General features: G+C 36.5%; 1 protein-coding gene across 12 annotated transcripts in view; it reads left to right on the top strand.

Moving 5' to 3' along the window:
- GRIK2 (glutamate ionotropic receptor kainate type subunit 2) overlaps positions 1–25554 on the top strand; it is a 671651-nt gene that overhangs the window by 271174 nt on the left and 374923 nt on the right. For all 12 annotated transcript variants that reach the window (XM_058435428.1, XM_032155777.2, XM_058435430.1 and 9 more), the window contains exons 5-6: positions 17587–17768; positions 23617–23670. In XM_058435428.1, coding sequence (XP_058291411.1) covers positions 17587–17768; positions 23617–23670 — 236 coding nt within the window. The remainder of the gene's footprint in view (positions 1–17586; positions 17769–23616; positions 23671–25554) is intronic.

Below are 25554 nucleotides of genomic sequence, written 5' to 3' on the forward strand. Positions count from 1 at the left end.
AGTCTTTGCTTTGAATCATATTGCCTAGGTTTTCTTCTAAGGTTTTTATGATTTTAAATCTTATGTTTAAGTCTTTAATACATCTTGAGTTAATTTTGTATAAGGAGTAAGGAAGGGATCCAGATTCAGTTTTCTGCATATGACCAGCCAGTTTTCCCAACACCATTTATTAAATAGGGAATTGTTTCCTTATTGCTTGTTTTTGTCAGGTTTGTCCAGATGGTTGCAGATGTGTGATGTTATTTCTAAGGCCTCTGTTCTGTTCCATTGGTCTGTATATCTGTTTTGGTACCAATACCATGCTGTTTTGGTTACTCTAGCCTTTTAGTATAGTTTGAAGTCAGGAAGTAGTATGCCTTCAGCTTTGTTCTTTTTGCTTACATTTTAATATTGTTATGTGTGAATTTGATCTCGTCATTATGGTGTTAGCTGGTTATTTTGCCCATTAGTTGATGCACTTTCTTCATAGTGTCAATGGCCTTTACAATTTGTTATGTTTTTGCAGTAGCTGGTACTAGTTTTTCCTTTCCATATTTAGTGCTTCCTTCAGGAGGTCTTGTAAGACAGGCCTGGTGGTGACAAAATGTCTCAGCATTTGCTTGTCTGTAAAGGATTTTATTTCTCTTTTGCTTATGAAGCTTAGTTTGGCTGGATATGAAATTCTGAGTTGAAAATTCTTTAAGAATGTTGAATATTGGCCCCCACTCTCTTCTGGCTTGTAGGGCTTCTGCAGAGAGATACACTGTTGGTCTGATGGGCTTTCCTCTGGGGGTAACCAGATCTTTCTCTCTGGCTGCCCTTAACATTTTTTCCTTCATTTCAACCTTGGTGAATCTGATGATTATGTGTCTTTGGGGTTGCTCTTCTCGAAGAATATCTTTGTGGTGGTCTCCGTATTTCCTGAATTTGAATGTTGGCCTCTCTTGCTAGGTTGGGGAAGTTCTCCTTGATAATATCCTGAAGAATATTTTCCAACTTGGTTCCATTCTCCCTGTCACTTTCAGGTACACTAATCAAACATAGGTTTGGTATTTTCACATTGTTCTATATTTCTTGGAGGCTTTGTTCATTCCTTTTCATTCTTTTTTCTCTAATCTTGTCTTCACATTTTTTTATTAAGTTGATCTTCAATCTCTGATATCCTTTCTTCCGCTTGATTGATTCAGCTATTGATACTTGTGTATGCTTCATGAAGTTCTTGTGCTGTGTTTTTCAGCTCCATCAGGTCATTTATGTTCTTTTCTAAACTGGTTATTCTAATTAGCAATTCCTCTAACCTTTTTTTAAGGTTCTTAGCTTCCTTGCATTGGGTTAGAACATGCTCCTTTAGATCGGAGGAGTTTGTTATTACCCACGTTCTGAAGCCTACTTCTGTCAATTCATCAAACTCATTCTCTGTCCAGTTTTATTCCCTTTCTGGTGAGGAGTTGTGATCCTTTGGAGGAGAGGAGACATCCTGGTATTTGGAATTTTCAGCGTTTTTGTGCTGGTTTTTCCTCATCTTAGAGGATTTATCTACCTTTGGTGTCTGATGTTGGTGACCTTCTGATGGAGTTTCTGTGTGGACCTCCTTTTTGTCAATGTTGATGCTATTCCTTTCTGTTTGTTAGTTTTCCTTCTAAGAGTCAGGCCCCTCTGCTGCAGGTCTTCTGGAGTTTGCTGGAGGTCCACTCCAGACCCTTTTTGCCTGGGTGTCACCAGTGGAGGTTGCAGAACAGTAAAGATTGCTGCCAGTTCATTCCTCTGGAAGCTTCATCCCAGAGGGGTATCTGCCAGATGCCAGCCAGAGCTCTCCTGTATGAGGTGTCTGTTGACCCCTGCTGGGAGGTGTCTCCCAGTCAGGAGGCACAGGGGTCAGGGACCCACTTGAGGAGGCATTCTGTTCCTTAGCAGAGCTCCAGTGCTATGCTGGGAGATCTGCTGCTCTCTTCAGAGCCGGCAGGCAGGAATGTTTAAGTATGCTGAATCTGTGCCCACAGCCATCCCTTCCCCCAGGTGCTCTGTCTAGGAAGATGGGTGTTTTATCTATAAGCCCTGACTGGGGCTGCTGCCTTTCTTTCAGAGATGCCCTACTCAGAGAGGAGGAATCTAGAGGGGCAGTCTGGCCACAGTGGCTTTGCTGAGCTGCAGTGGTCTCCAGGCAGTTCGAACTTCTCAGTGGCTTTGTTTACACTGTGAGCGGAAAACTGCCTACACAAACCTCAGTAATAGCAGACGCTCCTCCTGCTCCCAAGCTCAAGTGTCCCAGGTCGACTTCAGATTGCTGTGCTGGCAGCAAGAATTTCAGGCCAGTGGATCTTAGCTTGCTGGGCTAGGTAGGGGTGAGATACGCTGAGTTAGACCACTTGGCTGCCTGACTTCAGCCCCCTTTCCAGGGGAATGAATGGTTCTGTCTCGCTGGCATTGCAGATGTCACTGTGGTATGAAAAAACACTCCTGCAGCTAGCTCGGTGTCTGCTCAAATGGCTGCCCAGTTTTGTGCTTGAAACCCAGGGCCCTGGTGGTGTAGGCACCTAAGGAATCTTCTGGTGTGGAGGTTGTGAAGACCATGGGAAAAGCACAGTATCTTGGCTGGAATGCACTTTTCCTCACAGCATAGTCTCTCATGGCTTCCCTTGGCTAGGGGAGGGAGTTCCCTGACCCCTTGCACTTCCCGGGTGAGGCGATGCCCCACCATGATTCGGCTTGCGCTCCGTGGACTGCACCCACTGTCTAACTAGTCCCAATGAGATGAGCTGGGTACCTCAGTTGGAAATGCAGTGCCTTCTGCACTGATCTCTCTGAGAGCTGCAGACTGGAGCTGTTCCTATTTGGCCATCTTCCCAATTATCAAAGTGATCTTATAACAAGAAAATTTGTTTATATCATTCTTAATTTCTTCAGTGATTTCACAGTGGGCAGGGGAAGTATTTACCTAACTCACAGAATACTCCAGCTTCCTCACCCTCAGAGGTAGGGCCCAGGCAGTAATGTTCATACATTAAAGTAAATCTATGCCCCTGGCTACAGTTGATTATACCAAGGGTTAAAACAGCTGGGCCAATTATATTCTTTCTTCTAGAAATTTGGAATTGTGATGAAGAAAGATTACTCTCTTCCAGTTTCTGGACTCAGTAGTTGAATGATGACCATGTCTTCTGGGTGAACTGTGAAGCAGAGAAAGCTGGTCTAGTTAGAAAGAAAATAATAAAACAGAAACACTAAGAACAGAAGTGAAAGAAGGTGACATCTTCATAGGCTCGCTTCTCCTTGTTTCTGTTTCTAAGGACTTACTGAATTCCCACACTTGTGTTTCAAGAAACTGCCTAGATTTTTCTGCTTAAGCCAAATTATTTTTTAGCTTAATCCTGAATTATGTTTTAACCGATTGCAACTATGAAACTCCTTCTCTTGGAAAGTGCAGTCTAACATGATACCCTTCCTAAGTGTTTTTTACCAGCTACTGGTCAGCCTCACCTTCTACTGTCATAGCTTCTGCTTGATTCCACAACTCTCCACCAAACACCACACAAGACATTTTAACTTTTTATATTCTCATACCATGGTGCTTTCTATATACTATTTTCTATTTCTACAATAATCACCCATCCTTGTCCACTTGCTAAATGGTTACCCATTCTGAACACTTCCATTGTGCTTTGGAGATTCTCACATTATTGTACATAAGTCATTGAAGAAAAATGATTTGCATATCTGTCTCACCACCACCACCCTATAATCTCACAGGTGGTGAACATATACCATTTATATTTTTAAATTGCACTTCTGTATTCTCAATTCAAATACACAATATGTGCTGTCATGTATTCCTGATATACTTACATCTTTTAATCATTCATAAGATAAGATGTATGTTAAATAAGCACAATTACTAAAGACTTTGGGGTTGATGATATTATTTCTGGAACAAGAAGATAAAATAAAACCTGAGATTCTAAAGAGTTACATTCTACTTGGCATTCCCACCAGGACATAGAAGTTCTGATAATTGTTAGTCATGAGCCCAGCAACATAAAACATCATAAGCTGTTTCATCAATGTCAACTTTAAATCATATTTGATGTATTAAGTGCCAGTATAAAACCAATAACAGCAGCATCCTGGGACAGAGCCAGAATAAGAGCTGTGAAGGATCATTTGCCGTTCATAACTGCATTGACTTGAGCACAAGTGGGGATTAAAGAACAGCAGGCTACCTAATCAGCCACTGTCTGGAGAGCTGAAGTTGGGTTATCACAAGCTGAGAGGGCAGTGAGAGCGAAAGAAAGACAGGTGTACATCTGAACAGGTTGTCAGGAGACAAAGGTGCCTGCGAAGTGGCCATCAGAGTTGAACAATGAAGTGTGTTGGTCCCACTGAGGGTGAGTCAGTCACACCGCCAGGATAGCAGATGATGAAGTATGTATGATGAAGTATGGTGAAGTAGGAGAAGAAATATACAGGAGAAGAAATATACAGGATGTTCCTGGATTATGCTTGTTGTCTTCGTTTAATTATGAAGCAACTACCCCTATGTCTTCTGCTCTTAAAAAGATGCCAGTTTGGTAAAAAAATAAGAGCGACTGACTATAAACAGCCATTGAATCAAAATTCTGGACACAGACCAAAGTTACAATAATCCTGTTTAAAGAGTTTCTAAAACATTGCTGTGATGCATTTCTGGGTTGTGTTTGTGTAGGTGTCTGTGTGCCCAGAATCCCTTTGAGGGAATCTTCTCAGTCCATGTAGTTCAGGCAAGGCTGCTTCAGTCACCCACTGATGCCATTCGGTAGGCATCGAACCTAACTGCAACTCTCTACTCCCACCAAATCACACCAGTCTGGGACAGAGGCCTTCCTAGGATACTGACAGAACTTTTGAGGAAAATATCTTTTTATGAGTGTGAAATTCTGATTGTCATCTGTGCTATCAAATGGGAAAAAGGGAAGGGGTAATTAAGGTAACAGAGGAAAAGAGAACAGAGAAACAAAGAATTCCTTGTTTCAACCATGCCTGGAGTTTATTCTCAGTTATAGGAGACAATGAGTTACCTTTTTGCTCAGTGTAGTGTGAATTGGGCCTCCACATATTACCAAGAGAGTCCTGACAAATACAACTGCTCTTTCACTAAACTGTCCAACTTTTTATCTGCCCCATCTCATTATACCAAATATAAGCCCACGTGCAGCAGCTGTACAAACAGGACAAAAAAGAAATAGATAATAGGATGGGTCTAGGCTTTGGTCAGCAAAGAACTAAGCCACTGTCCATGACTGGTGCTCCAGCAAGCACAGCTCTTATATCAGTCACTAATGTGCTTATTTCTCTCATGATTGAGATGCAAGCAAATTTTAATAGTAATAAGCAAAGAGGTAGAATTAAAATGCAACATTAATTTTACTGACCTCTCACAAACTGAAATATTCTGAAGAGAAAATTGAAATTAGCATATACTGAGCTTAGACCCTAAAGTGTTAGAAGCCGAAAGGTTTTAGCCTTGGCATGGCCAAAAGCACTGCTTACTTTTTGATAATGGCATAATTGCTTTTTTTCATATCAGTGAAAGCAGAAATAGGAACAGCATATTGACTTTATAAGTAATAGTCAGGCTGGCAGCCTGTATTAGTCTGTTCCCACACTGCTAATAAAGATATACCCAAGACTGGGCCATTTATAAAGAGAAAGAGGTTTAATGGACTCACAGATGACTGGGGGCCTCACAATCATGGTAGAAAGTTAAGGAGGAGCAAAGGCACATCTTACATGGTGGCAGGCAAGAGGGCATGCTCAAGGGAACAGCCTTTTTATAAAAAACAAAAAAAATCAGTTCTTGTGAGACTTACTAACACGAGAACAGTATAGAAAAACCTGCCCCCATGATTCAATTACCTCCCACTGGGCCCCTCGCATGACATATGGAGATTAGGAAAGCTACAATTCTGGATGAGATTTGGGTGGGGACATGGCTAAATATCTTAGCCTTTGCCTTCCTTAACATTTCTCTGCTGTAATCACAGATAAACTCCATGTAACACCTCAGTTTAGCCCTGGCTATGACCAGGTAGGTACTCCTTGGCGTTGTTATAGGGCTAGTCTTGCATATTGGACCCAGCCTCAATCATATGATGGGAGTTCTGGCACTCTCTGTCCACTTCATTTTCCTTAACCCTACTGCTTCCCCCATCCAGAACCTGAAACTTCTGGTTATATCTAAGACACCACCTAGTAGGACTGCATTCTGTTCTCCATGCTGTTTACTGTACAATTTTCTATGAAAAGACTGGTTTTTTGGAATCACAGTAACTCACTCCACCTGGCCAAGAGAAGCACAGCCACTGTCATAATGTATGTCTGCTTTGGAGTTCATTGTATATTGAGTCAAATCTAAAATTTTATATTCTAGTAGACACTGAATATGGTTTCACCTAGGTGATTTCATGTATTTAATACTGCATCAAAACACCCTTGGCAAGTTCCTGCCTTCTTTATTCCTACCTTTCTGTCACTAAATTCTCTATATTTTAAAAATAAACCTTAAAGGTTATGAATTGCTGTTGGATATACAAATATATAGGAGCAATACTAGTTAGGAGGCTTTTGTTAGAATCCATTCGAGAGATTGTGGTAGTTTAGTCCAGTATGTTAGAAAAGGTAAGAGTTGGTCATTTTCTAGGTATTTTTGAAGGTAGATCTGATAGGATTTTCTAAAATGTTGGATATGGGTTATGCCAGAAAGAATGCCATCAAAGGTGACACCTATATTTTTTATTTGAGTAACTGGAAAGGTGAGTTGCTGTTATCCTACTTAGAGATGACTGAGGGAGGAGCAGCTTTGGAGGGTACAGAGATGGAGAACTAGTTTGGGAATACTGTTTGTAGTATCTACTAATCATCAAAATAGAGATGTAGCATTATTTAGGCACCCTGAAGGCCACCCTCACGTTAACACCAACTGAAAAGTTCAAGGGCCTCCAAGGCCACCTTCACTTCTGACACCAGTTACAATTTCAGGGGTCCCAAAGATTACTCTCAAGTTTGATAATTTGCTAGAATGAGTCACAGAGTGGACTGAAAGCTGTTATACTCATGGATACAATTTATAACAGCAAAACAATATAGGTTAAAATTGGCCAATGGAAGGAGTGCATAGGGAAGAGTCCAGGAGAGGTCCGTGACCAGACTTTTCAGTTGTTCTTTCCCAATGGATCTGTGGACAGTGCTCACTTCTCCAGGCAATGACCTGTAACAATGTGCATGTAGTATTGCCAACCAGGCAAGCTCACTAGAGCTAGAGTGTCTAAAGTGTTTATTAGGGTTTAATCATGTAGACATGACTGGCCACCCACTTGGCTGACCTGTAGTCTCCAACCCCTCCAGAACTTGAGCTGATGCCGCATAGCTCAAAGCCCCTACCATGAATCACATTGTTAGACTAATCACATTGTTAGCCCAAGGTGCCCAAGTAAACAAAAGCACTCTTGCCAAGGGCTTAGAGAGTATCTCCTAGGAGCTAATGGCAAAGGCCAGATCTCTCTTTAGGTAAAATTAATTCTTTATTACACAGACGCCAAATAGAAAAGTGAATTTAAAAGTCTAGAGTTCGAGAAAGTGGACTGGTAAGAGATACGCCAGCATACAGACAGTGTACTAGAGTCCTAGCAGAAAGTAAAATTCACTTAGATGGTTTTAATGAAAACATTTTGATAAAGATACCCCTTACAGGACTGCAGGCAAGATTTTGAGATCAAGTAGGGCCTGTTGAGGCACATATATACCAGCACACCCTGGGATCCAAAGGAAAAGCAGTTAACAGAACCAGTGAAAAGGGTTAACATGTGCCAAGCACAGTGCTAAGTGATTTGTGTGCATTAGCTCATTTGATTTTTCCTATATGGTAGTAGTTATTATTACCAAATGCGTATAAGGGAGAAAACTAAAGTTTAAAACATTTAAATACCTTTGTCTATATTTGTTCAGGAGAGAGTTAATGACCTGGGATTCAGCCTGAATCTGCCTGCCACAGGCTGCCATGCCACTTACATGATTCCAAAATTTGACATTGTTATGCCACATGTAAGATCATCCCGTGGGTTTCAGCTGCTCTCCATGACTTACCTACAAAAGGGTGTCTAGTTGGTGACTCTCCCACTTAGGCGTTCCTGAGAGGCTTCTGCTTTGCCGGATCAGGGTTGTGAGCATTTCTGGTATGGAAGTTTACAAATGGGAGTGGAGTAGAAAAAACAAAAACATAATGGCCGAATTCTCCTGTGGAAGGAAGTTAGGGCAGAGGTAAATTAGACTTCTAGGAAAACAGAAGCAAAGGAAGTATGTATGTGTATGTTTCTAAGTGTGTACACACATACACACGTACATGTATTAAGTGTCAAAGTGTGTTTTCAGGATTTGGGTGTGTTTGAGAAGAGAAAAAAATACAGGATTTTAGTTGCAACTGACTATAAATTTGTGCACTTTTAAAATGTTTTCATGGGATTGTAAAGGTCTGAATTCCTGCTGGAATTCTATTTATTTGAATGTATCATGGTTCGAGGTTATCATGTGTGTCTGGCTTCAAAGAGGACATAGTGCCTAGGATGTATCGTCTATACTGTATTATTATAATGATTTTTGTTACAAAGAGTGGAAGGGCTTTGCCATTAATAAAACAATATAATGGATATGATTTAGTATCTAAAAAATAATCAAGAGATTTTAATATGGGGATAACCATTATATAATCCCACCATGCCTATCCCACAACCTGGGGTCAGATCCCATATTAAAACATGCCCCTAGACACAGAAATGGACTCAGAAACATTCTTGGCACAGTGCTTCATTTAGCTACAAATAATCAATTATCCCTGACATGCAAGTTAAAACTCATTTGCCACTTGGTTTATAATGTATCAAGCTAAAATGTTTTAACATGTTCTGGGTCTTCAATTTACTAGGTTATATCACAATTTTAAAATAAAGAAAATTTCAAAGAAAGAAGGCAATATCTCTGTAAAATTAGCGTTCAGACTTGAGTATGTCCCAAGGAGACTAGCCCTCCAATTCTATTTTGCATAGCTTTCTTTTCCTCCTCTGAGAAGGTGAAAAACTCTTTGAAAGTTTCCTTTCATTTCCCTTTCTCTTCTCTCTTATTTCTCTAAGCCCCAATTATCTCTGTTTTCAATGTTCTCTGTACTGAAAAAATCCACATCATCACCCACCTCCAGAAGGAGAGAATGGCTGATAAAAAATTGGAGATTGGATTTTGTTTCAGTGCCAATCTACTACTTGTGTCAAACCATTTTAAATTTTCTCATTATAGTTAGCTGTCTTCTCTATTTTTACAGCATTACCATACATTACAAAATCCATAGCTGGTACATATGCGCTATTTAGTTAGCTTTAAAACATTTCTGTAGCCCACATACATTCTAATAAAATTTACTCTTTGAAAGGCCATACTTTGGCTTCTCAATAAATTATTATCTTTTCTCAACTGAAAAAAAAAGATGATGATGAAACATGGAATGTAGATGAATCATTTTTGTGTAGCTTATAATACAATGCATTTTGGGTTGAGTCTGAGCTTGCATAAAGACTGACTGAAATGATAAATAGGCCTGATGATTAAGCCAGGTGGCAAATCACTAGTTTGTGTAGCTGCCGAAATGGATACCTGGGTATGGGAGGAAACCTGGGACTCCCTTCCTGGGATAGGGTAGACGAGGCCTGCCTTAGAAGTGGTGTGATTAATCTCTTTAGAAGAGAGTGCCAGCTGCAGTGTGCATAAATGGCTCCTCCTGGATTCTCCTTAAAAGCTAAATTGATGACAGTCTCTTAAAAGAGCAGCTCAGCCCTCTGTCCCTGTAAGATAAAGACAAACCTTGATTTCAGCTACTATTGAAATAAGTAAAAGCAGAAAAAGGTTAAAAAAAGATAACAGTACTGTACTCTTAGTGAAGGAATTAGAGGTAATAGAATGTTACTCATCTACCAAAATATAGGGATAATTGCAATGTGGTACCCTTTTTTGTTAGAAGGTTTTGTGGAGCCCATCTGTGCAGATTGTTATTTTTTTACTATCATTGCATCAATTAATTACATTAGGGAAGAAGGGGACACTTTAATTAAAATGCTGTTTTAAGGAGTTATAATTCTACTCTGTCATTAAATAATTTAACAATTTAAATAGGCACCAAATTTGTTAGTAAAGAATAATTCTGAAAATGTTTGTTTGCAAATTATTTATATTAACCACATTTTCAGCAAAATTAATTTTGCCTTTTTATTTCATCAAATCAAAGTGTCCACTGATTTCTTCATTTTGACCAATGGACTGTAGGATAGGAAGACATAGAAACCATCTCAATTATTTTGAGAGACTTATTTTTTCCTAAAAGAGAAAAACCTCTCATTTTACAAAGTATGCGTATTTGCTTGTGTGCGATATGTCTGATTAAGGTAATCTTTTCTGAAATTGGCATTTTTAGAACCTGATGAATTGCAAAGAGAAGACATGGCTGGTGAAAAGATGGAGAGAGACCCACAGAAATAAATATATAGCCAATAATGTAATTTAAACACATTGCTGCTACTTAAGTCCATACTTCTTTGGATAAAAACCTTCATCCACATAAGTTATACTACAGGAATGCCTTCGTGTGTTTCACATAAAATGGGTGGATAAATATATATTTTTTGGATGTCTTGAATGCATCTTTGTTTTTGTCAACCGTCTTCCATTTTTATAGAGTGCGCTAAATAATAGAATTCAGAGACTTGTATCTAAATGTCGGGGAATAAGGAAAGCAAAGGATTAAGAATGAAAATAAATATGGAAATATGAGAAATAATATCATGGGACAGAACAAGAGAGGCTTAGAAGCTAAGAGAAGATTCCAAGCAACTCCTGGTGCAGGAGTTGATGGAAAGTGAGAATTTAAAAATAATGATTCTGCGTTCTGTATTTAAACAGTTCTCTAGACTGTTTCTGTCTAATTGAAATAGTAAACCATTTTTTTTAAAACATTGAATGTGAAAAGCATTATAGAAACAGCTTTTGTATTTAAAAAAATGCCAGAGTCAAACTGTATCTCATGCAGTTGAAGATAGAACAAATAATATTATTCCAGTCATTATATTTATCTAGGATCAGTGTCTTACACATAGTGGATGTGCAAAAAAAATATGTGGAGTGAATGAATGAAGATAACATTTTACTCAAATTTTTAAGTAGGAGATGGCAGGTCCTACTAGTAGTGAGGTTTTTATCTTTTTTTCCACTCTTCAATGTTATTCCCCAGGGAAGCTGGCAAACTGAAATCTGTTACATTAATGCCAGCAGAGGTGTATGAGTGTGAAGAGAATAAGTAAACATTTATTGTACCTGATGGCTCAATGGACTATCCACATGAGCTCTTAAGAGACTTGAAAATACTTGGCAGTGTTTATCCTTAGGATGAACTCTACAAAAACTATTTGTGGATATTATTTTCAGAAAATTTCTATTTTGGGGTCAGCTGAGCTTTTTCAATTCAAAACTTATGAGCTAATATGTAACTATATAGCGCCTTTCCTTTGGTAATGAGTTCATTTCTTAATTTTTTTTTTAATTCTAATGTTAGGTTTTGTATCTAAATCAGTGTCAAAATATCATCCAAAAATAGAGATAGTAGCTAGTACATTTTTAATACAATATTTTTATTACAATATTTTCCCATGTTAATTTTTAATTTAATATTTTTACAATATTTTCCCATGTTAGCCAATATAATCATAATGACAAACAGCCATTACTGAGAGTCTAATATATGCCAGTTTATTTTTCAGAGTTTTACATGTTAAACCATAGATGATTGTACCTTCTTATAGAGAAAAATATATCAAAGCTGAGAGTAATATAGTGCCTTGCACAAAGCCACATGGATTGTAAAGTTTTGAACTAAGATTCAAACCCAACACCCAGCTATAATAGACTAAATCCCCCAAATTTACATTTTACACTCACAAAATCTTGTGAAGTAAGTAAGGCAAACGCAATTTTTATTTTCTTTATTCACCTAGGGTTACTAATTGATCGTTCTGCATTTATGGAAATAATTTTGTGAGAATGATAGAAATTTAAAATAAGAACAATTTAGGGGTAATCTAAATTAGCAATTCTTAGACATCTTAGTTTTAGTACTACTTTACATCCTTAATAATTACTGAATAACTCTAAAAGCATTTGAAATATGTGCTATATTCCTTGATACCATATTAGCAATAAAAATTGGAACATTAAACTCATTATTAGTTATTTAATAACAATAGTAAGCTAATTACCTCTTCACATAAATATTATATTTTTATGATAAGTACCTAGATGTTCCAAAACAAAACAAAAAAAGTGAGAAAGGTAGCATTATTTCATATACTTATAAGTCTCTTTACTATTTAGTTTAATGGGAGGCAGGTAGATTTTCACATCTGCTTCCTCATTCAATCTGTTGTAACATCACATGTCCTGTAACATCTGAAACACTCCACTGCACATGTGTGAGAGAATGGAAGTTAAAAAATCAAAGAAGGGCTGGGCACGGTGACTCATGACTGTAATCCCAGCACATTGGGAGGCCAAGGCGGGTGGATCATGAGGTCAGGAATTCGAGACCAGTCTGGCCAACAGGGTGAAACCCCATCTCTACTAAAAATACAAAAATTAGCCGGGCGTGATGGTGGGCACCTGTAATCCCAGCTACTCGGGAGGCTGAGGCAGGAGAATTGTTTGAACCCAGGAGGCGGAGATTGTAGTGAGCCAAGATTGCGCAATTGCACTCCAGCCTGGGCGAGAGTCTGAGACTATGTCAAAAACAACAACAACAACAACAGCAAGACTACTTAGTATTATTTAAAAATAGCTAGACTTCAGGGACCCTTCTGAAGGGTACAGGTGTCTGTGGAGCCACTTCGAGAGCTGCTGATCTAGATAAAACTTTCATTTAGAAGACATGGAAATTAAGGTGTCTCATGGATCTGCTACTGATGATCGATTAGAGAGAGGCTGATACTTTCCTACAAGGGTATTAGATGTGGCTAAGATGGATGCTAAAACTATCTTATGGAAATATATGAAGATGATTTTGAGTGGAGGTTTGTATTTTACCTCCCTCCCACTGATGACACAACAACCAACCCGCACAACCCTACTGAAACTACCCTTGCCTGGAACAGCAGTGATCTTGTTAAATTCAATAACTATTTTTTAAAAAGTACATACTGAGATTTGTTTGTTAGCAACCCTTGACACGGCTGATCACTCCCTTCATTTTGACTCAATTGTGTGATCCTCCCATGATCTCACACTCAGTGAAAGCACCCTCTCTCTCCAGATTCCCAACCAGAAGTCAGAAACTCCCCAGACTCTGATCTCTTCCTCACCAAGTGCTCTCAATCATCTTTTCTTATAAATATCTCAGTATTCCATCCACTTTTTTTTCTGCCTGATATTTTGCCCTGAATATGCATCTTACCTCTCTTGCATTATCACTACTCTCTTCTAACTATTTCATTTTATTCCTTATTTTTATTTTTTTTTCCAAATTTTATTTTAGTTTCCAGGTGTGCATGTGCAGGTTTGTTACATGGGTAAATTTTGTGTTGTGGGGGTTTGGTGTACATATAATTTTGTCACCCAAGTAATCGGCATAATACCAATAGGCAGTTTCTCAGTCATTAGTTCACTTCAAATAATGAACTCCAGCTCTGTCTATGTTGTTGCAAAGGCCGTGGTCTCATTTTTATGGCTGTGTAGCATTCCACGGTGTATACGTACCACATTTTCTAGTATCTAGGTTGATTCCACATCTTTGCTATCATGAATAGTGCTGTGATGAACATACACTTGCATGTTTTTTAATGGTAGAATGATTTATATTCCTTTGGGTATATCCCATTAATGGGATTGCTGAGTTGAATGGTATTTTAAGTTCTTTAAGAAATCTCCAGACTGCTTTCCGGAGTGGCTGAACTAATTTACATTCCCACCTTTTCTCCACGACTTCACCAGCATGTTACTTTTTGACGTTTTAATAATAGTCATTCTGAATGGAAAATATTTGGACACTATGCATCTGACAAAGGTCTCCTTTCCAGAATCTACAAGGAACTCAAGTCCACAAGCAAAAAATAAACAACCTCATTTAAAAATGGGCAAAGGACATGAAAAGACACTTCTCAAAAGAAGACATATAGTGGCCAACAAACGTATGAACCAATGCTCAATATCACTAATCATTAGGGAAATGCAAATCAAAACCACAATGAGATTCCATCTCACACTAGCCAGAATGGGTTTTATTAAAAAGCCAACTATTTCTTTCCCCAGTTCTTCTCATCAGTCCTCTATAATCTGAGCAATTCTTTTGAATTACAGATTCCAAGTGGGCACTTTTCACAGCTCTTAGGTTAAAGCCGCAATTCTTTCAAGTATTTTACAAAAGCTTCTGAAGCAGCCCCATGCTTGCATCTACAGCTGGGCTTGTCACTGATTCTTCTTTGCTTTATAAGATTCTCTGCCCTGCTCCCTCACTTCCGTGACAGTATATACAAACTGTTTATTCTTCTATATGAATTCCTTCTACTCTTTCTCTTTTTATTCATGTATTAACTTAGATGTCACCTCCTTTGGAATAATTTCCCCTGAGTCCTCCCACTCTGAGTTAGATTATCCTGCTATATGATTCCTCAATGATGTGTTCTTTCCAACCAAAATATTATTTGCCACTCTTCATTTGTAGTCACTTGCTTAATATCATTTTCCCCTGTATACTTTTAGTATTGTATGCACAGAAACTTCATCTGATTTTGTCTTTCTACAGTGAAAAAATAAACAACCCCATTAAAAAATGGGCAAAGGACATGAAAAGACATTTCTCAAAATTGTTCTACCCAATGTTGAGAACAATGTTGGACCTACAGTAAGAAGATTATAAGTCATACACATTTGTTAGATGCATGATTAAATGAATTTTTTTTTCTCTTTTTTCTGCAGTTAGTTGTATTTACGGTTTTCTGACTCACCTTTATGAAGTTGGGAATCATGCTTTGAATTAATTAGTTTGTCGTCCTATTAGTATAATATAGTTACTATCCTGTATGACTGCTATGCCAAAGTGATTCAGAGACTGACTCTCGTATGACACCTAAAACCAGGTGAAACCAGGCCTATATTTGGAAATTGGCCTCATTCTTTTGTGACCAAGAAGGTCATCTGGGAAGATTGGTTAAAATATGCATGCGTGAGTTCTATCCTCTGAAGATTCTAAATTGGTTGTTTAGATTGTAAGCAGCTCCACAGATTACTGCCACACCTTTCAAAGTGTAGGAACTACTGACTTACTGCAAGAATACTCTGGTTTATTTATAAAAAGTAGTTAAAGAATTACCATGTAAAATGTACTCTAATTTAGTAGCAGAGCACTCCCATGTTCAAAGAAATGTATAGTTTTCTGAATGTATAGTTTTCTGTACATATCTGTTTGGAAGGATGTCATAGCCCAACATTAAACTCCAGCAGGTGTTCAAGTTCAAGTATCTCTTTTTGTTTCTGTACAGTTCAATGTTAACACCTGTACTCATTAAACACATCTTACTTCTCTAGAACTTATTATAGTATGTTTAATGGATACATTTAATATCAATTTTTATGTAGTATTTATTTAAATAGCATTAGTATTTAAATTTGCAAAACAAAATGTGATAATACTATTTTACCATGTAATTTTTGCAGCTGTTATGTGTAGAAGCTGTTATGTGTAGAATTTTACATGGTAAAATTCCATAGTAAAATTCTAAAATAACTTACAGTGAAGCAATTTTATGGGACCATGTGTTTTTAAAACAAAATATACCAAGTATATTGGTGAATTCACATTTTTTATTGTTAATTGATACATAATAATTTTGCATACTTATGGGGTATAATGTAATGTTTTGACATATGTATATATGTACTGATGAAATTAGAGTAATTAGCATATCCATTACCTTGAACATTTATCATTTATTTGTGATGAGAACAGACAAAATCTTCTAGCTATTTTGAAGTAAATAAAACCTTATTGTTAACTATAGTAATCCTTCTAAGCAACAGGACACCAGCATTTATTCTTCCTTGCTAATTGTAACTTTGTACCCACTGATCATTCCCTCTCCATCCCTCTCTTCCCTCTACCCTCCATTTATTTTTATTTATATTTATTCCTGTTTTCAAAAAAGTTAAGTAACAGGTATGTATACATACATACAGACAGTACGTGTGCGTGCACACGCGCGCACACACACACACACACACTCGAGAAACAGAGAAGGAGAAAGAGACAGTTTCTGATTATTTACAAATATTTTGCTTTATCGTTGTTTGTCATACTGTATTGATGAAGGTAGCTTTTCAGGGAAAATAGAAATAGATAATAATATAGAGATGAGATTTTTAAAAGATAAGAAGAAAGAGTAGAAGGAGAAAGAAAATTGCTTGATTTGATCCAAGCTGCAATGGAATTGGATGATCATTTTTCTTTTCACACTTTTATATAGTGGATCTTTTGTGTCAGCTCTTTAATGTGTTTCATTACTTGAAGATTGTATAAATGAATACATTCAATAATTTGTCTCTTAAAATGCATCACAGTTATATGACTTATTGGAAATATATTCATTAATGTGATATATTTTTAATTTAATTATCAAGCACTTCTCTAGGAGAATGCTTACTTTACAAATGTGTGCAGGTATATTTACTTTTTAATTTAATGTTATTAACTAGAAAACAATACAAAAATTGTTAGCATTATTTTTTAAAATAATTATGGTTCAGGCTATTTAAAATCTATTTTATTAAGGAAAGTTCTTTCACTGTTACATATACACCAACTTGAGTTTTCAGGTTATTCACCAGAGCATTACGTGTTACTGAAGATGAAAACGAAGTAACCAAAGTTTCTAATAATAGGGAATAGTTACATAAATTAGGTGTGTGATAAAACGTAGTGTTCATTAAAGGCAAACTAGAATAATAATCACTGACTTACAAGGCCCTCTAAGGCATTATCACAAAACAATTATTAATGTAAAATACAATACAAACAAAGCTGTGTGTGTGCATGTGTAAATGCACAGAAACTGTTACGGAAAAACAGTATTTCAAGCCTTTAGTAGTGACAGCCTGCAGGGGAGTAGAACTGGGGTATAAAGGGAAACTATTTTGCTCTATGTCTTTTTATACATTTAAGTTATTTATATTAACTTTTAGTCATGTGTTTCTTTCATAACTTGAAAAATGCCCTGAAGAATTTGAGAAATGTTTATTTTAACAAAAATAACAGAGGATATGGAATTGTTCTGAAATAGGAATTTCAAGTTGCACCATTAAATACACTTATACATGGTCAAGAAAATTATGCATTCTTGGCCGTATCAAACTATCTCATGTAATTTATAATATACAAACCTATGTAACCACAAAAATTAAAATGAAATAAGAAGAAAATTATGCATTCTAATGAGTGTTTTCTGATTCTTTGGCCTACTCTATTTTTTATCTCTAATATTCTTTTTTTTTTCCATTTTAATAAAGGTCTCATTCGTTTGCAAGAGCTCATCAAAGCTCCATCAAGGTACAATCTTCGACTCAAAATTCGTCAGTTACCTGCTGATACAAAAGATGCAAAACCCTTACTAAAAGAAATGAAAAGAGGCAAGGAGTTTCACGTAATCTTTGATTGTAGCCATGAAATGGCAGCAGGCATTTTAAAACAGGTAACCTTTAAATTATTTCAATTCTTGTTTTCTTCATAAACTTGCACTTACAATATGATCTGCTTTTAAATCAAAATGTTATTGTTATGCAATCAATTATAATAACCTTGGTGTAATTTTATGATAGACAGTCTGACAATCGCTTTTAATTAATTGTCTTAAAAGAAAAGTAATGTAAACATTGATGATCTTCAATCAATATTGGCCCGGTTGGCCTCGAACGTGTAGCCTCGCCTCCCCGAGTGCCAGGGCAACCAGCCTGAGCCACAGCGGCTCCCACATTGATGATCTTCAAAACGGGTTGTTTGAAGTTTTGAAGTTATTTTCAAATGACTGCAATGCTGTTGGTTAATGAGATAGCTGATTAATGAGATAGTTATTTCTTTTTGTTTTGAAATGAGGGAGGGAACTAAGAGTCAACCAATTGAGCAGCTCACTCATTACAATCAACCAGTAGGAAAAAGATGTAATAGATTTACCATTTACCTGATATCTACTGTAAGAGACTTTACATATTTGATCTTATTTCATCATCACTACAACAAAAAGAAGTAGGGACTATCTCTACTTTACAGACAAACTGAGTCCCGAAATGAATAAGTAACTTAACCAATGTCAAGTAGCAAGAACATAGCAGAGGGATTGATATCCAACCTAATGATGCTAACAAGTATTCATTGCAGAATAAAGCATTGCCTGACAAAAACCAACCAACCAACCAACCAAACAAACAAACAAACAAACAAAACCTTCTAAATCAATCAAACAAAACAATTTGTAGCTGTGAAATCTTTTAGTATTATGTCAGCATTATTCAGACCTAACAGCAAACTGGAAAAGAGAAATTACTATCAGTCCGTATCTTACAGATGAAGGAACTGAAGTTGGGAGTTAAATGGCCAGAACAAGGCCATACATTTACTATGTAGTAGAGCCTGGATTTGAACACAAATTTTTGGATTTTGTTTCTTAAACTCTTTTATGCACACTGAGTTGACACCTTGGTAGCTTGGAACTAGTCAGTCATTTAGAAACCTCTCATGTATAGGATAAAATATTTCTACTAGAGAGTTATTCAGATTCAGATGTCAAATTATATCCCGTTAAATATAACTGCCAATAGTAAATGCCTGTTATAGCATGGTTAATTTATTAAGCAGATGTTTATCCCATATTCCAATATAAATGTTGATTTTCACAGTAAAATATTTAATTTGATTTGAAAAATTGCTATAGTTTTATCTTTTGGATAATGAAGCATATGAGGGTTTTTGTTTGTTTGTTTGTTTGTTTTTTGGCAACGAATAAAACAATGCACTAACATAACTACTGAACTCTAGAGTCAAGATTTATTTCACATAATTCCCAAACAATTCCTGATCATGGTTAGAATACACAGGCTTGGAAAGGACACCTTTCCTTTACTCCTGGAGTGAGTAGCACTAAGCTATTTCAGTGACAGAGCTTTGGCTGCTTTCTCTAGGCTTCTAGTAAGTATGTAAATGATCAGTTGTCTTTTCTCTAAAGAACTAACTCTCACTATTTTGCTATCTGGAAGGTGAGAAGCCTGTCACCTTTAAAAATTGAATTTCTTTCTGCCTTCTACTAGATATACTTATTATTTTATACTTGTTTTCTTATGTGTTCTTTGCAAACATGCTTTGTTTGCAAAATGAAAACAGAAATAATAGAATATTTAAATACATATAACAGAAAAATGTAATTTTAACAAGGTCAGTAGATGAAAAATTAGAAAATAGGTAAAATGAGAATATGAAAGTTAAGATGAATCCAGAGTGACATTATTATACAGTATGCATCCTCTGAGGTCCTATACCGGAAGACCACAAATATGGTGGTGTTATTTTTAACTTTGTCTCACATTTGAATTTTCCAGTTATTCTAGTAACCAAGAAGAAAGTGAATAGCTTCTAGGAAATTCAGCAGTGCATTTAATAGGGTCTTATTTTGTGATTTGTGAATTTTTTCTGAGATTCCTGAACATTCACTGATGTTGGAACTCCTAAGACATGGTATAGGAGTTGAAGAGCAAAAATAGATGAGCTTTCAGCTAGTCTGGTTTCATCCAAGAATGAATATTAGGACTATCCAGAAAAAGAAATGGCCTTAATCAGTTTACTCTTGTGTGTTTGTTTGCGTAATTTATTTATTTAAACCGATTGTGCTTTTACTAATTATTGAACAACAGTGAATTTGAAGTTTTCCTGCTAGAAAGCTTTAAAAGTGAGTGGAGCTTGCAGTTGAGTAGATTTCCTCTGAGGCAAGTTGAGTACACTAATTGGCACGCATGCCTCCATAGCAGATGATTCTACCTCCATCCAGACTTATCAAAGAAAATACCCTAGGGCAGAGCCAAGATCCTCTGAAGTAAAACCTCACAAAGACATTATATCACAGGGAAAAAATAGTAATCAGGAACTTCAAAGTTCAGATCAGACAGTGTGAAATAAAAACTTTTAGCCTGGAAAAAATGTAAAAGAAAATGCTAATAAAATCCTACAGCGGTGAGAAGTAAAATAAAGTAAAAATTGAAGAAATGTGTATAGGCCCCCCTCCTATTGTTGACCTTGAGCAATATAATTTCTGGATCTTACCTGAAAAATAAACTGGTTGCAGATTATCTGCCTAGATAACTGCATGTGTTAATTCGTCATATAGCGTTGTTAACACTACACCAGCTTAATGTTGGGATTTCTAATAATATTTTGATTTTAGAAAATGTAATCTGTAGTATTTCTTTTAGGAGAGATGCTATCACAACCGCTTTTATGTTGAGGCAATTATTATATTATTTGTGCATAAAAAGATACTGATTTTATTCTCTATAATGTGTTTGAAGTGTGCATACAATTCACTCGAAAGTAGCAGTAAGACATGCTATAATTAAAAGCAGGTCCAGAGCAAGTTATTTAAAAAAAAATTCTACTGGAAATTATTAACTAATCTTTTAAGAGAGTATTCCTGTGGTTCATTCTTTTTGAGTAAGGTTACAATGTAGGTACTTAATCAAAAATAACTACTATTTCTACCTCCAATTTTTTGTTTGTTTGTTTGATGGAGTCTGGCTCTGTCGCCCAGGCTAGAGTGCAATGGTGCAATCTCAGCTCACTGCAACCTCTACCTTCTGGGTTCAAGCAATTCTCGGCCTCAGCCTCCTGAATAGCTGGGATTACAGGCAGCCACCACCACGCCCAGCTAATTTTTTTGTATTTTTAGTAGAGATGGGCTTTCACCATCTTGGCCAGGCTGGTCTTGAAATCCTGACCTCGTGATCCACCTGCCTTGGCCTCCCAAAGTGCTGGGATTACAGGCATGAGCCACTGCGCCTGGCCTTCCAGCGTTTTCTACATCATATATCACAGCACATAACTGGTCCTTGTTTTCAAAATCAAAAGCTGAGACAAGGTCAACGAAAGCCAGAAACAGACTCCAATTACCCTCATAGATTTCTTCTCAAGGTGATGAAGAAAAAACCTGTAGCCATTGGAAATATATATGTCAGAACAAATCATCTTTTTCTTCACCATCTCAACTCCTTCCCCTGCACCAAAGCAGAATTTGATGCACTTGCCTGAGACGTCCGTGTTTTCAAATTTTCAAGGAAGGAACAGGCAAAAATTTTAGAATGCATGGAGTCAAAAATTGTTCTACATATGTGGGAATGTGAAATATACCACTTTAGAAAATGACATAGATTCCAAACTCCACATTAGAGACCTGGAGTCCATGTTTACTCACTGTCTCACTTTGTTGGACAGTTTATTCATTCTTTTCATGTCCTAGTTTCCTCACCTATAAAATGAACATAATAGTAGGACTGACTTCTAGGGTTTTTATGAGGCTTAAATATGTAATGTGCTTAGAATAGTATCTGACACATTTTAAGCATTATATAAGTATTATTTTTAGTTATACATCTGAATCATTATTTCTTTCAATTACCTTTATCTCTAGTTCTATACCTATGGAGTTGATAAAGTAAAAAAAAAAGCCAAGCATAATATTGAGCTGTCATTGAATGGTACTAGAGATAGGGAGCCATCTGAACATATCCATCAGGAGCAATGAATGCCTTCTACAAATATAATCTTGTAAATTTGTATTTAATAAGGGAAATTCTGTCTTATTTTGCTTGAGATGAAATTTTAATCCGAGTATTATTGGTTTATATAATTATTACCTACTCAAGAAATATTATTTGGTAATTTGATACCTAAATTTCCTGTGCTCAATTCTTTGATGCCACCTTTCATTAATCAATGTTTCTCCCTTTTTAAATATGTTTGATACATTCCAAATTTTTCACAAATATCTATTCCTTCTTAAAGAATTCATGTTGCAGAACTACAAATTCTATCCTACCTAACTGGTTAATGCCGATTTATGAGCATGATGCTTTTCTTATTTTTATTTTTTATTTTTAATTGTTGTGGGTACATAGTAGGTGTATGTACTTATGAGGTATATGGGATATTTTGATACAGGCATACAACATATAATAATTACATCAGGGTAAATGGGATATCCATCACCTCAAGTATTTATCCCTGTGTTTTGTTTGTTTGTTTGTTTTGAAATGGGGTATTGCTCTGTCACTGCAGCCTTGGCTTTGGGAGCTCACATGATCCTCCCAACCTCAGCCTCTTGAGTAGCTGGGACTAAAGGCATGTGCCACCATGCCTGGCTATTTTTTTTTTTTTTTGTAGAGATGGGGTCTTGTTATGTTACTGAGGCTGGTCTTGGGCTCAACCAGTCCTCCTGCCTTGGTTTCCCGAAGTCCAGGGATTGCAGGTGTGAGACACTGCACCCAGACAGCATTTATCCTTTATGTTATGAACAATCCATTTGTACTCTTTTAGTTATTTTAAAATATACAATTAAATTATTATTGACTATAGTCAACCCGTTGTGCTATCAAATACTAGATCTTATTCCATTTTTTTAACTCATTAATTTCTACATGCAGAATGTAGCTGAGGCAGCTACTTCATAAATGAGTTTTTGTAGCTAGTGGCTTGTGGAAGGCTATTAGATATACCTGAGAATAATTATTTCCTACTAAGAACTCTTCATTCAACTAAAAATGCATTGTTTTTTAATTGTCCTTGCCAACTGCTGTTCATTGATAAGCAATTATTTCAAAAGCATTCTCTTATTTTCAGAGAGAAAATGACATGGACACTTGTTATAACTGAAAGTTCTAACCCAAAAGTCCTTGTTTTTGAGATTGACAGTCTAAAATTGATGACGACTGTAGAAGAGTGAAATAAAACACAGTAATTTGTGACTAGTTTATTAATAACAACAAAAACATTTCTTTAATTATATGTACTTTTTAAATAAGAGTGGTAATTTACATTTCCTTCATTAATGCTATGGAAATGTCTCTAAAGAGCTAAAATAAATGCCTGTTGGCATTGTGTTTTGCAGCACTTTTTTCCTAATTCAGTAATATTGTTCATTAAAATAAAATGGTGTTCCTCATTAGGGTATTTGTAGTGAAGACATTACGAATGTAACAAATTAAGATGTGCTAATTTCAGGTTTTGTGTCAAATTTAATGCCTTATTTAATGTGTTAAGCCATAGCTTTACAATTGCAAACACTCAACTAATAGCTTTTCTATCTAGAGAATTGCTTCAGAAATTCCTTCAGTAACCACTAATCTTTAACTACTGGGAAAAGATTTAGTTTAATCCAATTGTATGTAACATGAATATTGTAGGTTGATTCTTTATCACATCCTACTATGTTTTGTTCTCACTTGAATTACTGACATACTGTCTTTCCTATAATATGTACCTTCAGTATTTTTTTTTTTCCTTAGGCATTAGCTATGGGAATGATGACAGAATACTATCATTACATCTTTACCACTCTGGTAAGTACTTTATTAAAACAAAATGTTCTGAATTTTATTATTATGACTTTTTCAGAAGAAAAATAGGTTTTTTTTGGTTTTTTTGTTTTTTTTGGTTTTTTTTTTGAGACGGAGTCTCGCTCTGTCGCCAGGCTGGAGTGCAGTGGCGCGATCTCGGCTCACTGCAAGCTCCGCCTCCCGGGTTCACACCTTTCTCCTGCCTCAGCCTCCTGAGTAGCTGGGACTACAGGCACCCGCCACCACACTCAGCTAATTTTTTTTTTTTGTATTTTTAGTAGAGACGGGGTTTCACTGTGGTCTCGATCTCCTGACCTCGTGATCCGCCCGCCTCGGCCTCCCAAAGTGCTGGGATTACAAGCGTGAGCCACCGCGCCCGGCCGAAAAATAGGTTTTTTAGTAAGAAGTATTATGACTGATTCCTTTGTAGTTATATTTTAATTTGATAAGACCCCACCAAAATTATTATCAGAGAGGATAACTCCTAATAGAAGCTGATGATTTTGAAATAATATTATTTCAGATATCAATTCAAAATATTACATGTCTTCTTTTTATGTTGCTTTAGAGAACTTTCAGAACATAATGGATCTTGAAATTAGTTTCCTGAGAAATCAGTGCTTTAGAAAAGCACAAATTCAGCCGGGTGCAGTAGCTCACACCTGTAATCCCAGCACTTTGGTAGGCCGAGGCAGAAGGATCTGAGGTCAGGAGTTCGAGACCAGCATGACCAATATGGTGAAACCCCATCTCTACTAAAAATACAAAAATTAGCCGGGCATGGTGGTGGGTGCCTGTAGTGACAGCTACTCAGGAGGCTAAGACAGGAGAATTGCTTGGACCTGGGAGGCGGAGGTTGCAGTGAGCCAAGGTTGTGCCACTGCACTCCAGCCTGGGCGACAGAGCTAGACTCCATCTAAAAACAAAACAAAACAAAAGCACAAATTCTTATGTTATCTCAGCTCTATTCAGTTTTTGAAAATCAGATGTATTGAAGCTGTCCTTTCAGTAGATTAAATTTTCGATTCTGCTTTTGCCTATGTTTAGTTAGGTTTTTTTAAAAGCCAATATGCTTTAATTTGCCATCAGCAAATTGAATGTTACCTTTATATTTTGTTTTCACATACTCACCACACAATTTTCCCTTATTATGTATGAAAATCTGACTTTAACCTGTATCAAACTTACTGTTAGCTCCATTTCGTTATCAATACATTATCCTGACCTTTCTTTCTCTGTAAAACAGCTGTCTCTTTACTAATTCTTTCTTCCACATGTCCCAAATATGACAGCATCTCCAAGTTTGGACTTCATCCAGTCTTATTTTCTCTTCAATTATTTTCTTCAGAACTTGTTAGTATTTAGAGCCTCAGTTATCATCTTTGTTCGAATGAGGTCTAAATGTTCTATGTAATATTTATGAATTACTGTATACTGTAAACACTTTTAATTGTTGTGCCATTAGATAATTTCAAAATATTTAAACTTTAGTGTCCTCTGAATTGATGTCTCTTCTGATTATCTTAAAAATTTCAACTTTCGTTGACTCCTGTATGACCAACAAAATTTTACTGATTTTTCCTTTGTAGTGTCTCTAGCATCTATCTTCTCCATTCCCACAACAACCAGTCTAACCAATGTTTTCTCCATTAACTTGAAATTCTTCCAGTTAGTCTCCTTGCTTCTAGAAGTCTTGAAGCTGCCAGATCAGATTATTAAAATTTAATTGATTGCAATAGCTTCCTGTGATGACAACTCTTACTTCTAAAGGAGATTATTCATGCAGTAGGATGTATTTTACTTAAAAATAGCAAAGCTGGCTCTGGCATATCTCTATATTATTTCCTAGCAGACAACTTTTTGCAGCTTGTAAGAAACTTAGTGGTG

This window comes from Hylobates moloch, unplaced genomic scaffold (genome assembly GCF_009828535.3).
Source record: "Hylobates moloch isolate HMO894 unplaced genomic scaffold, HMol_V3 SCAFFOLD_2, whole genome shotgun sequence".
Lineage (NCBI taxonomy): Eukaryota > Metazoa > Chordata > Mammalia > Primates > Hylobatidae > Hylobates > Hylobates moloch.